Genomic DNA, 14,211 nt, shown 5'->3' with positions numbered 1-14,211 from the left:
TTTTTTATATAAGGGTGAATAAAAGGGGTGGTGATGTATTTGATTGGGAAGGAGGAAAATATGTCGCTCAAGTGTCTGATATAGACATGTACAGTCCATACAAATGTACATCAGAATATTATATATATATATTTTTTTAAATTTTTTTTTTTCAAAAGGGTAAATAAAAGGGGAGGTAATGTATTTGATGGGGAAGGGGTAAAATATACGTCGGTCAAGTGTCCGATCGGGCGGCGGTTGTGATTCAGATAGGTTAATGTGTGTTGCGGGTTGCCTATATTGGGTAATTAACACAAGTTTCGGAGGTGATAAAGAGGAGCCTGTACTATACGTATTGCATATACAGAGGAGCCTATATGCTTTTACATGTAAAATTTAATCCAGAACATACCTTTTCTTTCTACTAATAACCATCCTAAAATGATCAGTGTTAGCCGCAGTCATCCTGTGCGGGGTTAGAGATGGTGTTTCAGTGTTTGATGACGACATAGGTAGCTCCTGCCGATATTGATGGTGACGGGCTGAAAACTGTGACGGAAGTCGAGGTGAAGTCGGCTGCAGCAACAGAACATATTAGACACAGGTCTCACAGGAGATTGTGCAAAACATTTTGATGTTGATGTGGCAAATGAGAAAAAATGGATATTTCCTGTTATTTATGTATATCCTATGTTATATAGTTTACCTATTCCAATATTTCAGGTCACCCGGTCACTGACCAAGGTAGATACCCTGTCGGAGTATCATAAATATTTTCAAGATATATTAAGTACTTAAGTGCATAATAATTTTGTTCCATGTATTGTTTATTATATATTAAAAATAAAAATAATTATACTACAAAACACTAGTTTATTCAATTGCAAGCTAGTATATAAAATAAAACGATACCTACCTAGTTAGTAAAGTTATATACTGTATAAAATATAATAATATACTTTAAAAGTTTCAAGTACACAAGAGAAATATTTTTCAATTACAATTATTGTAAATTTACTCTCAACTTTTTTTTTTAATTTTCACTAGCAACTACTTATTAGGAACATTGTAATACATTTTCAAGTGCTTAATCAAAACAAAAATTTTTTTTATCGCCAATATAAAAAAAAAAAAAGGTGGGTAAGTGGATCTTGCTTTGTTGTACAGTAGGTGACAAGTTAGTTACTGTAATGGATGGTGTTAAATTTGAATTCAATGATATAATATCATTGTATAAGAAAAACTAAAAAAATTTAAAATTGACAATGTCCGTAAACAGCTCAAAAAGTGTCAAATTATTTTCAAAATTTTATCGTGTATAGAAAATCCTAATATAAACATTCAGTGAAATTTTTAAGTATCTACAGTCATACGTTTTTCAATTACAACAAAATAAGAAAATCGTTACATGAGAAATCGAGTGAATATCAAATGTAAGTAGTAAGTACCTTCGTATAAGGTGTATGTTTTAAGAGGACGCTACATACGCATGTATTGTCTCCGTCTTACAAAATGTAAAACATAGAAAAAAAAGGTTTTACGCGGGTAAGAACGACTCAGGCTGTAGTCCAAGCTAAGCATCTAAATATTCACATTTTAAAGCGGATAACATTTACTGTGCAGTCGTTTTAATTTTTTGATAGGTATCAAAACTAATAAAAAAGTTATTCAAGTTGAAAAACTCAAAAATAATGAATTTTTAAACAATAAGAACTTTTTTTGTATTTGTCACATTCAAAAAATAAAAACGATGTTTCAGTAAATATGTTCACCTCTTTATAGTGTGAACATTTGGTTGCTTAGCTTTGACTACAACCGTCAGGTGGTACCTGAGTGGTTCTTACACGCACAAAACAGTTTTTGCTAAGTTTCCTAAGTCCGTGGTCTATCACAGTGGTTTCCCCCATGGAGTATTACCATTATTGTTCTATGGTATTACCCACGAACATTCATGTTTACATGCTTATCAATAAACCATTATCAATGTATTGTGATAAGTGTTATCTCAGTGTGTGCAAGGTGGACCAGATAAGTCCTAATCCACCTTTCAAATAATATTAATAAAATATTATCATTTATCACAAAACAATATTATTCTATATACAATTTACGCGTAAGGCATAATTATAATTTATAATTTGTTACAGTCGTTCCGCGTTCGTCTCGTTCTTATCCACGGGTACAAGGTAAATTTAACGTGTCTCGTCGATATAACCAATTCCGGATTATTTTGCATCTGAAAGTTCCTCGCGGGTCGCGTATTTCTGGTGTCCGAATAAATTTCACTTCACATCACTCAACTATGGTATTCGCTAAATGGAACAGCCCAGCGTTTCAAGCAGAACTTATCAGCTGCTAGACATGTCGGACTCCGGCAGCAGTTCATCTGCGCACATCCCGCCATTGATATTAACTTCTCCGAGGAAGAAGAGATACAGAAAGTGAGTACACTCAGTGGCCGGTAGTCAACTGCTGGTCACATTGTCAGTATTGGTTGTAATTTGTTCTCGATTTATTTCATTATAGGTTTGGTAGCAATAGAGACAAGTTTGTTGAAAAGGTAACATTTGAAAAATGTCGCTTACAGTCGCGTACAGTATGTGTGTTTTTTGTTCTATCTGTTCTCATTGTCTGGTTGCTGACAATGAGTTGGTTCATCAATGCTTTACAAAACGAATTGGACAAATTCAACCATACCATTATAACAAGTAAGACTTACAAAATGTTTTTGTCAATATTGTCATTTGTTTCCTCAAACCACTGATTTGCCACTCATGGTTCTACTTTCTACAATACATGTTTTTCCAATCATATGACATTTTTATGGATTTGTTTTTACACATAATACTTTTATTGTTTACAAAAATACGTTAGTATTAGTACATTATAAAAGTATCCAATGAAAAAGACTTTACCTAACTAACTTCATTTTTAAATCGTAAACAATTTTGTGAATGTAGTTTGGTAACTATTATAAAAATTGGATATAACTAGATAGTTGTTAATAATTGATTACCCAATAATCACTATAGTTATAGGTATTGTGGTTTTTGACGGTCATTATTTTTTGTAACCTTGTATAAAATATAAAAACTAAATTCAATAATAAAATCATTGATGACAAGATTCAGTATATTTGTTGCTTCATAATAATTTGTTTAAGGGGATATTACTACATAAAAATTTGTTGTCTCCGTCTTACAAGTGCGTAATGTAGCAACTCAGCAGAACACGTTTAGCTCCATTAGTTAAAAAATTAGAGTGAATTATAAAATATTATAAAACTAATTATAAAACTTATAAAATTTAAATGTAAGATTATTCTCTAGGCTATCTCATGGGGTTTTTATTATATTTTAATTTCAAAGCAAGTTATGAGTATTTTAAAACTGTAAATTGTTTGTACGTATTAAAAAACTCATAACTCGCTTTAAAATTAAATTAAAATAAAAAGCTGATGAGATTGCCTAGATAATAAACTTACCTGTTCTGCTGAGGGTAAAATTTGCTATGTTATCCACTTGTAAGATGGAGACAACTCATGCGGGTATCACCTCCTCTTAATCTGCAATAGTAGTAGGCTAGCAGCAGTACTTTGAGGAAGATTCGAAGATGGTATAACGTCCTCTTAATAACTTTATGTATTGACAATAAGTAAATTAAACTTAAATATAGTTATTAAATCTTTATGTGCATATTATAAAAAATGAAACAAATTTGTTTTTTAAACTTTGTTTATTTGTGAAATGACTGCAAAACTTCATTTTTAATATAAATAAAATTGGTCTTGATATAAATTGTTTTAATTAATATTATTAGAATGTATTTATATTGGAAAATATTACACGTTATTTTAATTTTTTAAATTGTAGGTAAATTATTATGGTTTTAGTTTAATATTTATAAATTATAATCAATCAAAATGGTTTTAATTGGTACCAATTTTAACTAAATTAAAATGACGAGCCATAATATAATATTAATAATATTAGTATTATATTTATATTCTTTATATAATATATATTATATGTATAAGTATGTTAAACATTTTATATATTTTTATTAGGTAGGTAATATATATTTAAAAATATATTATATATAAACTTGGTTTTATCTTTTATGGTAACTGTTGAAAAATTAAAATTGTTGGACTTAACAAAATAATCATTATTTCATAAAAGTTAACATCAGTACCTATTGAGTATTGAGTTACCGAATATTTAAAAAAAAGTGTCGATTTCTGCTCTTAATCTACTAATTTTTAATATTATCTGTCTTATGAAATAATTTAGAATAAATTAATAGTTAATATATATTTTTTAAAAATTGGATAACAATTAAAATTTATTTTACCCTTTTAAAAATAAAAAGTTTCAAAATTAGATTTTTTTTTTTCATATACTTGTACACCAATATTATAATATAATAATATGCATACGGCATAACTATATTATACTTATTTATATAAAGATAATAATTATACATATTACATAATATAAAATATCATTAACAACTAATTACACAAACTTGATAACTTAATTAATATACATGTTAATAAAATTTGATTTTAAATTTAGTAAATAAAGGAAGGACATTTCCCCTAATACTCCACTCTTGTATTTGCTTCTGACACACATTTATTATAATAACATGGCAAAATCAAATTTAATAATTATACTAACATTTAAATAAATAATTATAAAAAATTTGAACAAAATTATTATCTTATCATGAAAAAATTCAATTCAGATTTAACAGATTTAGTAGTAAAAAAGTAATGTAGGCCAGAACTATTTGATTGTTTTTTTTTTTAAATTTAATTTGGCAATGACGAAATATTGTTGTTATAGGCAGTTGTTGACAGCCTCCTGCTTTTGTCGCGCAGTTATTTCATAATATTAACACGATCTATCTTATTAGTTATTGGATTATTGCATAACTAACATAAAAAAATATTGACCTTTACTACATTACATTTTAATGTATTTTCATACAAACAATTATTATCATGTTGGTGATTTTGAATATACTAGGTCATTCAAATTTTACGTAATCTATTATTTTTTGTAAACAAAATACATTTTAATATTTTCTGTTAAAATCTCGGTACTGCTTTTGTATTGTCACAGATTATATAAATGCAAAAATATATTCTAGAGTATTATATTAAAAGACCCCACATAAATAGATTAAATAAATATATTGTCTGATTGATTAGTGTGATACTGGTATTCGTAGAAATAAAATGTGATTATTTTCCATACCATTGGAATGGTATACGTACTATAGCACAATTATTGGTCACTAGTGCCCTTTCCAATGGTTGTCGGTTAAGAGGACACTACACAGCTACTTGTTGTCTTCGTTTTACACGTGCGTAACATAGCAAATTTACTCTCAGCAGAGCACGTTTAGCTTCGCTTGTTTAAAAACTAGAGTGAATTGACCTATTATGAAACTTTATGGTAAGTACCATTATCTGTGTTTGTATGAGGGTTTTTTACAATAATTCAATTTTTAGTAAGTTATGCGTAAATAATATAGCATAAATTAAAAATGCTCATAATTCACTTAAATTATAGTAAAAATCCCTCATACAAACAATGATAATGTTCTTACCATCAAGTTTCATAATAACTTGTCGATTCACTCTAATTTTCAAACTAACTGAGTTAAACGTGCTCTGCTGAGCGTAAATTTGCAATGTTATGTACTTGTAAGATGGAAACAACAAATATCTGTGTAGCGTCCTCTTATAGGACCGGCCAATATACTAATGGATATTCTAGACAAATATACTTTGTAAGTACATCAGTTATGGGAAACCAACTTAATGATTTAATTTCTATTTAGCCAGAATAAATTAATCGTAAAATAGTTATTTCTCGTTATTGCAGTTAAATGGTTAAACACAACAGTTTTACTTGATTAAAAATGTATTAATTAAATTTTTCATCACTGTCCATAGCTGTTCTATAGCTGTTAAGGCAAAATATTGTCACTCCTATAGTCATGTACTCATGTATTATGCATAAATAATAGACTTAGAATTTATAAACTAATTAAAACTTACAAGTATAATTTAGTTTATATAGTATAGTTAAGTTTCTACATAGGTCTCTAGGGTATAAATAGTTTATTTTGTTTAGAGCTTATAATTTGTTAATTATTACCTATTCTACATTCTTAGTTTACTATACTTTATACGATTAATTACTTATATCTGTGATCTGTAATCTGTATGACTGTATACTAAATGATTTAATGCAACATAATATAATTGTTTAGTACTCAAATGGACAATTACATACCAAATTTTAAACATAATTTATATAAAATATATTCAATATCAAACATTCAAGGTCTGGTATCTGTAAAGTATAAACACAGAACATAATATTACTGTTAAAAACAATAACCGTGTGATTTGAAAAAGAAAAGTTTTCTTATGTCCTAAATCAATAATTATATTTCTTTGACTTAGAACTAAGACTTTTTTCTTTATAATTTAGATATGATTTATTTTATTTTTGTATAATATATTACAACTTGTTTTATCAGCTAAATTTTATTTTATTATCTCAGATTTTTAAAAAAGAATGTATCTATAAGCTTGAACTAAGATATCTTAGTCTATGAGTAAAAATATACCTAATACAAAGATTAACAAGAAAGTGTTTAGGTACTATTTATTTATCGGTTGGTTCGTGTAATTTAATTTTTCATAAAAATATTTATTACATTTTGTATATGTATTTTGTTTCACTATAAAATGTTCAGATCCAATATCATATGATTTTCAGTTAATTCAATAAGTATGTTGATAATGAACAACATCAAAAAATTATCATCTATAACGAATAACGATTTCTGTAAATCCAGGATGCATTATGCTTATAATAATAATCTTTATTGACGGAAATTAATTCCAATTTCAAATGTATAGCAATAGATAGTGTGCACAATTATAGTGTCTTAACTAAATTGAATTATAAATTATAATATTCTCCTAAATATAACAAATATAAATACGGATAAGATCAGTGCCATACTGCTATAACTAGAGAGCAAAAGACCCAGGTTCAAAGTGTCGTAAACAAATTATAAGGATTAAAAATATAATTTTTTTTTAAAGAAACGTTGTTTGTAACAACTTGAAATCATATAAAACAATTATTTTCATAAACGTTAATATTTTTTGAAATAAGGAATGTCTTACGTTAAATTAAATCAATAACTCTATAGATTATATTTGTGACGAAAACTTGTAAAACGAGCTATAAAATAAATCAACATGTGTGATTACTTAAAATTCACTTTAATAGTACACAGGGAATCATTCATGAATAGTACGTATATTTTTCAAATAGAGTAGGTAATGATTTTTGTCTCGAGTCTATTATAGGGCTAATACAAATAATTACAATAATATAAATCGTAAAGTTTTAGTAGATTTATGTCGTAATTATGAAGAAAATGAAAAACATCTTTTTAATCATGCCCACTACACCCCGCGTCTAAACTAATCAAGTATCAACTCCTTTTGATGTGATCTAACGCCGACGTTAAAGTATCGTTGTTGGCTTAAAGTGGCTGTGAGGTGTGTAGAATTCGCTCTGAGTTGAAATTCGGGGCTGTAGATAAACATTTTATAGAGCCACATATCCGAGTAAAAACGTACCTATAGTCACGATCTTGACTGATGAACCAATTGGTATATAATGATGCCACGGCCAATATAATTCATTTTACGTAGATGAAATAAATTTTTTTTAAAAAGTTTTTGGAAAATTCGAGCATGCTCAGCCCGGGCACGTTACGCCACTGGCGGTGGCAGAAAATTACAGACTATTGATCAGACCGCGTGCACATATTGCTCCACCCACCACCCCATCGGTGGCGGCGGCGACAGTTCAATTGTCTAAGTTCTAGCCATCGCTGCTGCAGACTGCAGTCGGCGAAACACGCGACCGCGAGAGACCATGTAAAAATCATTACACCGTCATTGTTGCAGTATTATATAACAACAATATTATATAATACACCATTATGTTGAGCCGAATCTACCTATAGTCTATTCGTGTAAAGTGTATTCGTCAGTCGCGGGACAACCAAACTACCCCAGTATATACTACATACCCGCAGAATTCGCCCAATATAAAGCTACTTGATCGTCAAATCCATTCACCGCGTAACATTACCGTCTACCTCCATTCGCCTAGCCCACCCAAAACAGACGCGTCGTCGTCATGCCTGTGGCCGATGAGCAGTGACGTGAGCCGGCGATTCTCGTCGGCCGTCGGCGGCGGCGGCGGCAGTGGCTGCAAAAAAATGCGGAAACGGAAGGAACTGGACGCGCTGACCGGATGCACGGTGGTCGGCGTCAACCGGAACCGCAGGCTGATGACGTGCTCGTCCGACTCGGACTCGTGTTCGTCGTCTCGGGCTCCGCCCACGCCCATAAAACTCCGGCGACAGATCACACGCAGGCGAAAACGGACGTTCGTCGCCGACACCTGGTGCAACGCCCTGAGGATGTTCCTGACGTTCGGCTGCGTTGTGTGGGTCGTGTTCGAGACGTACACGTTCCTCGACGTGCGCAAGATCCAAGCACACTTGCAAACGCAACTCGACGAAGGTGTGTGACGGGGAGGGCATCGGTTGTGCAGCCGTGCTAGGGTTAGGGGTTGTTATTTTCGGTGAACTGACAGACTACGCGTGGTCTATATTGCATAAAGATAATGATGATGATCATATTATGTACAGTAATATTATTCTCTTGTCGCTTATGTCGAGAGCTCATACATGATGTATGAGTTGTCAGTGAGAATGTAGACACCGTTGAACCCAAAACATAGTCATACGGTGTAATGTGTTCACTGTTCACGTATGTTTTTGTATCATTTTTCTAAACATTGATACATTTTTTCCAGTTGCCGCCGGCAATCGTGGAGTTCCAGATGATCTACAAAAATGTCATGCCATGTCTAAACAGCTTCAACAAAACCAAACCGATATCAATCAACGTCTAACAGTGTATGACGGACAGATCACAAACTTAACACTACAGGTGAGTTTTATTTTCATGATTCATGTTACCAGATTACTAGATCATGTGATTGTTATTATAATAATGTATAGATTACAATAAAATACATTGTAATTTGTCACTGGGTTATAGAGAGAGTTAAATATAGTTTAATATTTTACCACATGCCGTTCCAATTGAAAAATATTTTATTTCACATTACTTTATTCAAATTGTAGGTTGCTAATTTGGGTTCAAGATTATCGTTAGTTGAGAAAAAAATCAATGAGAACACAGATCTTTTATCAAATCCAGATGCCACAAAAGATCCATCCATAAAAGTCCTATCATCAGAAGTTGCTAAACTTGGTAGTACTTATCAAGACTTAAGCGGTAGTGTAAAATCGCTCAAAGATACTACTAGTTCATTACAGTCATACCAAACAACATTGAAAGCCAACATTACTTCAATAAGTGTATGCAATAACAAATATTTTTGAAATAATTAAATAAAATTATTTTTACATTTCATTTTTTATCAAATAGGAAAAATTAAATAATGTAGGTAGTATTAAAACTGATGAAACTATGATCAACAATGTGTCTGGAAAGTTACACGAACTGATTGAAAGTATAAGTTTGAATGTCACGACCTTAAACCGAACACTTACCAGCCGAATAGATTGGTTATCTGGAGATCAAAAAACCAATGGAGTAAGTAATTATAAGTACCTACATTATAGTATTTGAAATATACTTATAAATATTATCTTATATTTTCTAAGATTTTATTATAATCTGAGGCTGGTTTAATACATATAAATAATATAACAATCTATATTTTGCAGGTGGAAATAGAGAAATTGAAAGAGGACAGTCAGAAACTAATCGCTCAAGTAAAAACAATTGACACTAAATTAACGACATCATTTAATGAAGTGAACTCAAAAGTAAAGTATTAGGTATTAATTATGAATTATTACTATACTAATATTTTTATCATGTTACAGGTTATATCTCTAAGAACTCAAATTGACAAGATTGCAACTAATGTTACCAGTTTACATGCTCAATCAAATTCCGATGACTCTCTAACGAGTTCTGGTCAATTAAAAGGTAAAATTTTAAGTTTGTTTTGTACCTTTATTTGAACTAGCTGTATTATATTATGTTAGTATTGGAGCTAATGAATTTTTAGGCATAGGCAAGATAGAATTGTTCCAACCCTATAATTTGATAATTTTTCAAAAAGTTCTGCCCTTGTGAAAAGTATTGTTAGAGATAGGTTCTTGAACCATCAAAAACCTCAAATTTTAAGAAATACTAACAGTTTGATGTTTAAGAAAAATTGATCAATATCCAATATTATGCAGTCGTATATATTTGAAAGTTAAGTTACTGCTTTGAATAAAAAAAAAAAAAAATAAATGTATTAGAAAAAATTATTATTTAGTATGTTCATGATTGATTAGTATAATTAAGTTATATTAATGTATAATATCAAAGTATCAATCTTTCTGAGTTTCCTCATTGAAATATTTACTACCATAGTTCTTAACAATGAATGAGCTTTTTTTTAACTTATATAGATTGGGTTGAAAAACTTTAGCTTGCAATTATATGAAAGTAGCTAAATTTTTGGTTGCACCAGACTTTTATTATAGAGTTGTTGTTTTATCTTTAACATCCCAAGGTCTCATAATTACGATGGTGGTCTATCTAACTACTTACATTACATTATCTTAAATTCTATAAATATTAAAAGAACTTGTTAATTGAAATTTTTTTTTTATACACACACAAATCTAAATATTTTATTAGTGAAATTTGTGAAAACCAATATTCAGTATTAACATTTTATTTTTTATTTTCAGGTGATAAAAATGGAACTCAGACAAAATCCTAATATTAGTATTTTTTGTGTTTTATTGTATGTGCACAATTTTGTTGAATAATTTTGTTTTATTTTTTCTTAATATAATAGTTTAAATGTTTACGTTTATATTTGAGTTAATGAGTCTTGTTTTGGTATGATGTTTGATTTGTAATTTAAAAAAAAAAATGTACCCAAAAATAATTCGTCTAATCTATTTTATAGTAAAATATTTATAATTCCTATTAAATATTAAAATCAAAATTTGTAAAAAAAATAATTTTAACTGAGATTATATGATGACATTTGAACTTTATACATTTGAAAGCAATGTTGTTTTTTGCCGTTAATATTGTACTTTTTTTCTAGTATAAACATTTGAAAATTATTACAATAAAAAAATTATTTTTCTATATTCATTGAAATTAATTTTATTTAAACTTGTGAACTTTTATTGTCTTATAAGCAACTGTAAAATTACAATATGGTAGGCTGTAACATACATTTAAATGAACAAATTACACTTTATAACACTACATAATAGTATACATTATGTCAGCTAATTAATATTATTCAATAGGTAAATTGTTTTATTTTTAATTATCGAGTGATATGTTAAGAATTATACCAGAGTATAATGAAAACAAAAAATAAATAATAGATAATATTTATATGAAGTTTTAATTTCTAAAGTAAATATTACTCGTGTAATGTTGTGTCGATACTCGATAGTTTTATGAAAATTGGATGTTAAAATTAATAACCTGTATGATTCAGGATTCTCTACACTTATAAGTGCTGGAGAACAATACCAGATGCGAATATCAAAATTATGCTGTTATCTTCCTCCAGGTGCTCGGAGGGCTCTCGAGATTGTGTAGGTATTAGAGATTTTGATCAAATACACTGTACAATATAATTTTATGCAAAAATGCTCATATTATGTAATATCCGCAATTGATATAAAATATTACCTATATTAAATGTCTTACCTGACTGGCAGCTGTTTCTGAATTATGCTGTAGCAGTTTTAGCCTTTAGGTGTCACAAAGTAATACTTCAAAATACACAAATCGAAATAGTGAACACACTAATTATTGCTCGTCACAAGAAGTCCAGTTGTCGCTCGTATGATTCGGTATTGGGAGGTTTGATGACTTGTGTTCATGCACTGATTAAAGGGATGGCAATGATGACATGGATATGCTGACCAGAGAGTGGCAGGTGATTTTATCAAAGGTTTCTTGCGCATCCAAACAGGCAGCATATACTATATTGAGCCAGCATATCTATTATTTATTGTACTAATAAATATGAATAACTTGTTAGTGTACCTTTTTTTATTGTGTTTATGGTCAACACACGATACAAAAATTAATACCAATAGTAGGTTTAGCTCTCCACTAAGGCTATTTACATCCATATATATTACATGAAGTATTTAAAAAAAAAAACTACTCAACAAGAAATGAACGATCTAGGTCTTCCTGTTTAAAGCAATTTGTATTCTAATTCAAATCAGTTAGAATTAAAAAGTACTCAACTGAATGAAAATAATTGTAATGGTATTATTGATTAGGATATAATTTAGATAGGAGAGGTGGACCACGTCGTCCAGAAGTCTGAACTACTAGTAATTTAAATAAATACAATTTACTGGCCGAACAATTATGTAGTAGGTAGTCATAATTTAGTATTTACGCTGTTACTAGCTGTTTCACAAAAATATTAAAAAATTTAGGTAGTACATAAATATACATTTGAAATTATTGTTAATAGATATACAGTGTTAAGGGGAAATTATATAAGCCATCTTTATAATTTGTGCACCCCTAAAAATATTGGTCTAGTTGCGCCTATGTTTGTACCTAACGTTTCCAAAATATATATGGAGGCGGTGATTTCTATTTAAAAAAATTTACTCTTTTAGAATTTTTATAGCTAGACTGGAAGCTATTAATTGTTGTCACTGAGTCCACAATATCTGTGAAAAATAATTATTATTCTTAACATACATTTAATAAATTGGTTTAAGACATACTATTTTCGGAGAATGTGATTTTGTGCTATAATAAGACAAATGTGAATGCCATGTAAACATATATTATTATTATTATTGTTTGGAGAGCCTAAAATAACAATTAATAACATAAATACCTATATAAAACCTACACACGGTGTGTTGAGGAGTTAACATTTTAAGAACAGTAGCAAACAACTTCAAATCTATGACTATTTTCTATCAAAAAAGTATGAGAAAAATAACGAGTACTAAAAATAAAAGGTTTATTATATAAAAAATGTTAAAGTACAACCGGATTGATTTTAACAAAAATATTTCTTTATTGTTTAAAATATTAAAATCATAAATTTAAAATTTAATAAAAAATACAAATATTTATTCAACAAATTTATGATTTACAAAATACAATCATAATTTATAGTGACAATAGTTATTATCAAAAACAAAAAAGGTACTTGTCTAATATGCTACCTACCGTAAAATGGTATCTACCAAACACTGTACGCGTGTAGTATACTACCTAGCGTAGTTATTTTTATTTTATTTAGTTTTATTGCGGGAAAGTACATTTGAGTCATTTCGATAAATAACATATTAATAACAGTTGTACAAAATTATAGCTTAATAGCCATTATGATAACTGATCGACCAAGACCCATGATAACTTACTTTTAGATATATTATTTTAGTTATATATTTTAGATATATTATTATGTTGTGTCTGTGTTGTGTTCGGGTATGTGTCATATTCGTTGCGAGTTTTAGTTTTTATTTCTTTATTTTAAAATAAACAAAAATGAACAAATCAATGGGCTATTTGTACGGGTATATTATATTATGCAATGAGGAAACATGTGTTAATTATCTTCAAGAGAGAAATTTGCTCCCCGAACTTGGTAGTTGTTTTAAATTAAAATATGGTGTTATTTGTGGAGGCACGTTGAAAGAATACCAAAAAATTATCGTTAAAAGGGTTTTTTGTTGATCCCACAACGGACGCACAAATACAAACGATCGAGTGTGTATGGAAACATGTCAAAACTAAATACGGAATTAAAACCCGAGGAGCAACAGATTTGTGTTGGACCGACAATTAAAATAAGGATGATGGCAGTCGACATGCAACACGACTTATTAAAAGTTTTCTGGGATGATGTAAAAATAATATATAATGACGCATAGAAATATTATAAAGTACTTGACAACAATAAATGAATAAATTGTTATTAATATTGTTGTTCATTTGTTATTAATCAATAATCAGTAAACGTTTTTTGGTAGGTATTATTTTACGGTAGGTAGCATACT

At 29.3% G+C, this 14,211-nt stretch overlaps 1 protein-coding gene across 2 annotated transcripts; it reads left to right on the top strand.

The window, feature by feature from the left end:
- The first annotated feature begins 2,048 nt into the window (after positions 1-2,048).
- On the top strand, positions 2,049-11,295 carry LOC132942920 (uncharacterized). 2 transcript variants are annotated; one of them, XM_061011635.1, is made up of 8 exons: positions 2,049-2,420; positions 2,506-2,687; positions 8,913-9,049; positions 9,247-9,483; positions 9,554-9,721; positions 9,856-9,957; positions 10,018-10,123; positions 10,882-11,295. In XM_061011635.1, exons 1-8 carry the CDS (start codon positions 2,296-2,298, stop codon positions 10,911-10,913), a joined length of 1,089 nt encoding a protein of 362 aa, XP_060867618.1. In that variant the 5' UTR covers positions 2,049-2,295; the 3' UTR covers positions 10,914-11,295. The 2 variants fall into 2 exon arrangements, with proteins under 2 accessions (XP_060867618.1, XP_060867617.1); XM_061011634.1 differs by lacking the exons at positions 2,049-2,420; positions 2,506-2,687 and adding an exon at positions 6,191-8,617.
- The last annotated feature ends 2,916 nt before the right edge of the window (positions 11,296-14,211 follow it).

This window comes from Metopolophium dirhodum, chromosome 4 (genome assembly GCF_019925205.1).
Source record: "Metopolophium dirhodum isolate CAU chromosome 4, ASM1992520v1, whole genome shotgun sequence".
Classification (NCBI taxonomy): Eukaryota; Metazoa; Arthropoda; class Insecta; order Hemiptera; family Aphididae; genus Metopolophium; species Metopolophium dirhodum.
This window is presented reverse-complemented; position numbering and strand designations above follow the sequence as displayed.

Coding starts and splice junctions, on each gene's coding strand:
- LOC132942920 (XM_061011634.1), top strand. CDS start 8,242: ATGAGCAGTGACGTGAGCCGGCGATTCTCGTCGGCCGTCGGCGGCGGC. Junction 9,958..10,017: donor TTAATGAAGTGAACTCAAAA/GTAAAGTATTAG, acceptor ATCATGTTACAG/GTTATATCTCTAAGAACTCA. Junction 10,124..10,881: donor GAGTTCTGGTCAATTAAAAG/GTAAAATTTTAA, acceptor TTTTATTTTCAG/GTGATAAAAATGGAACTCAG.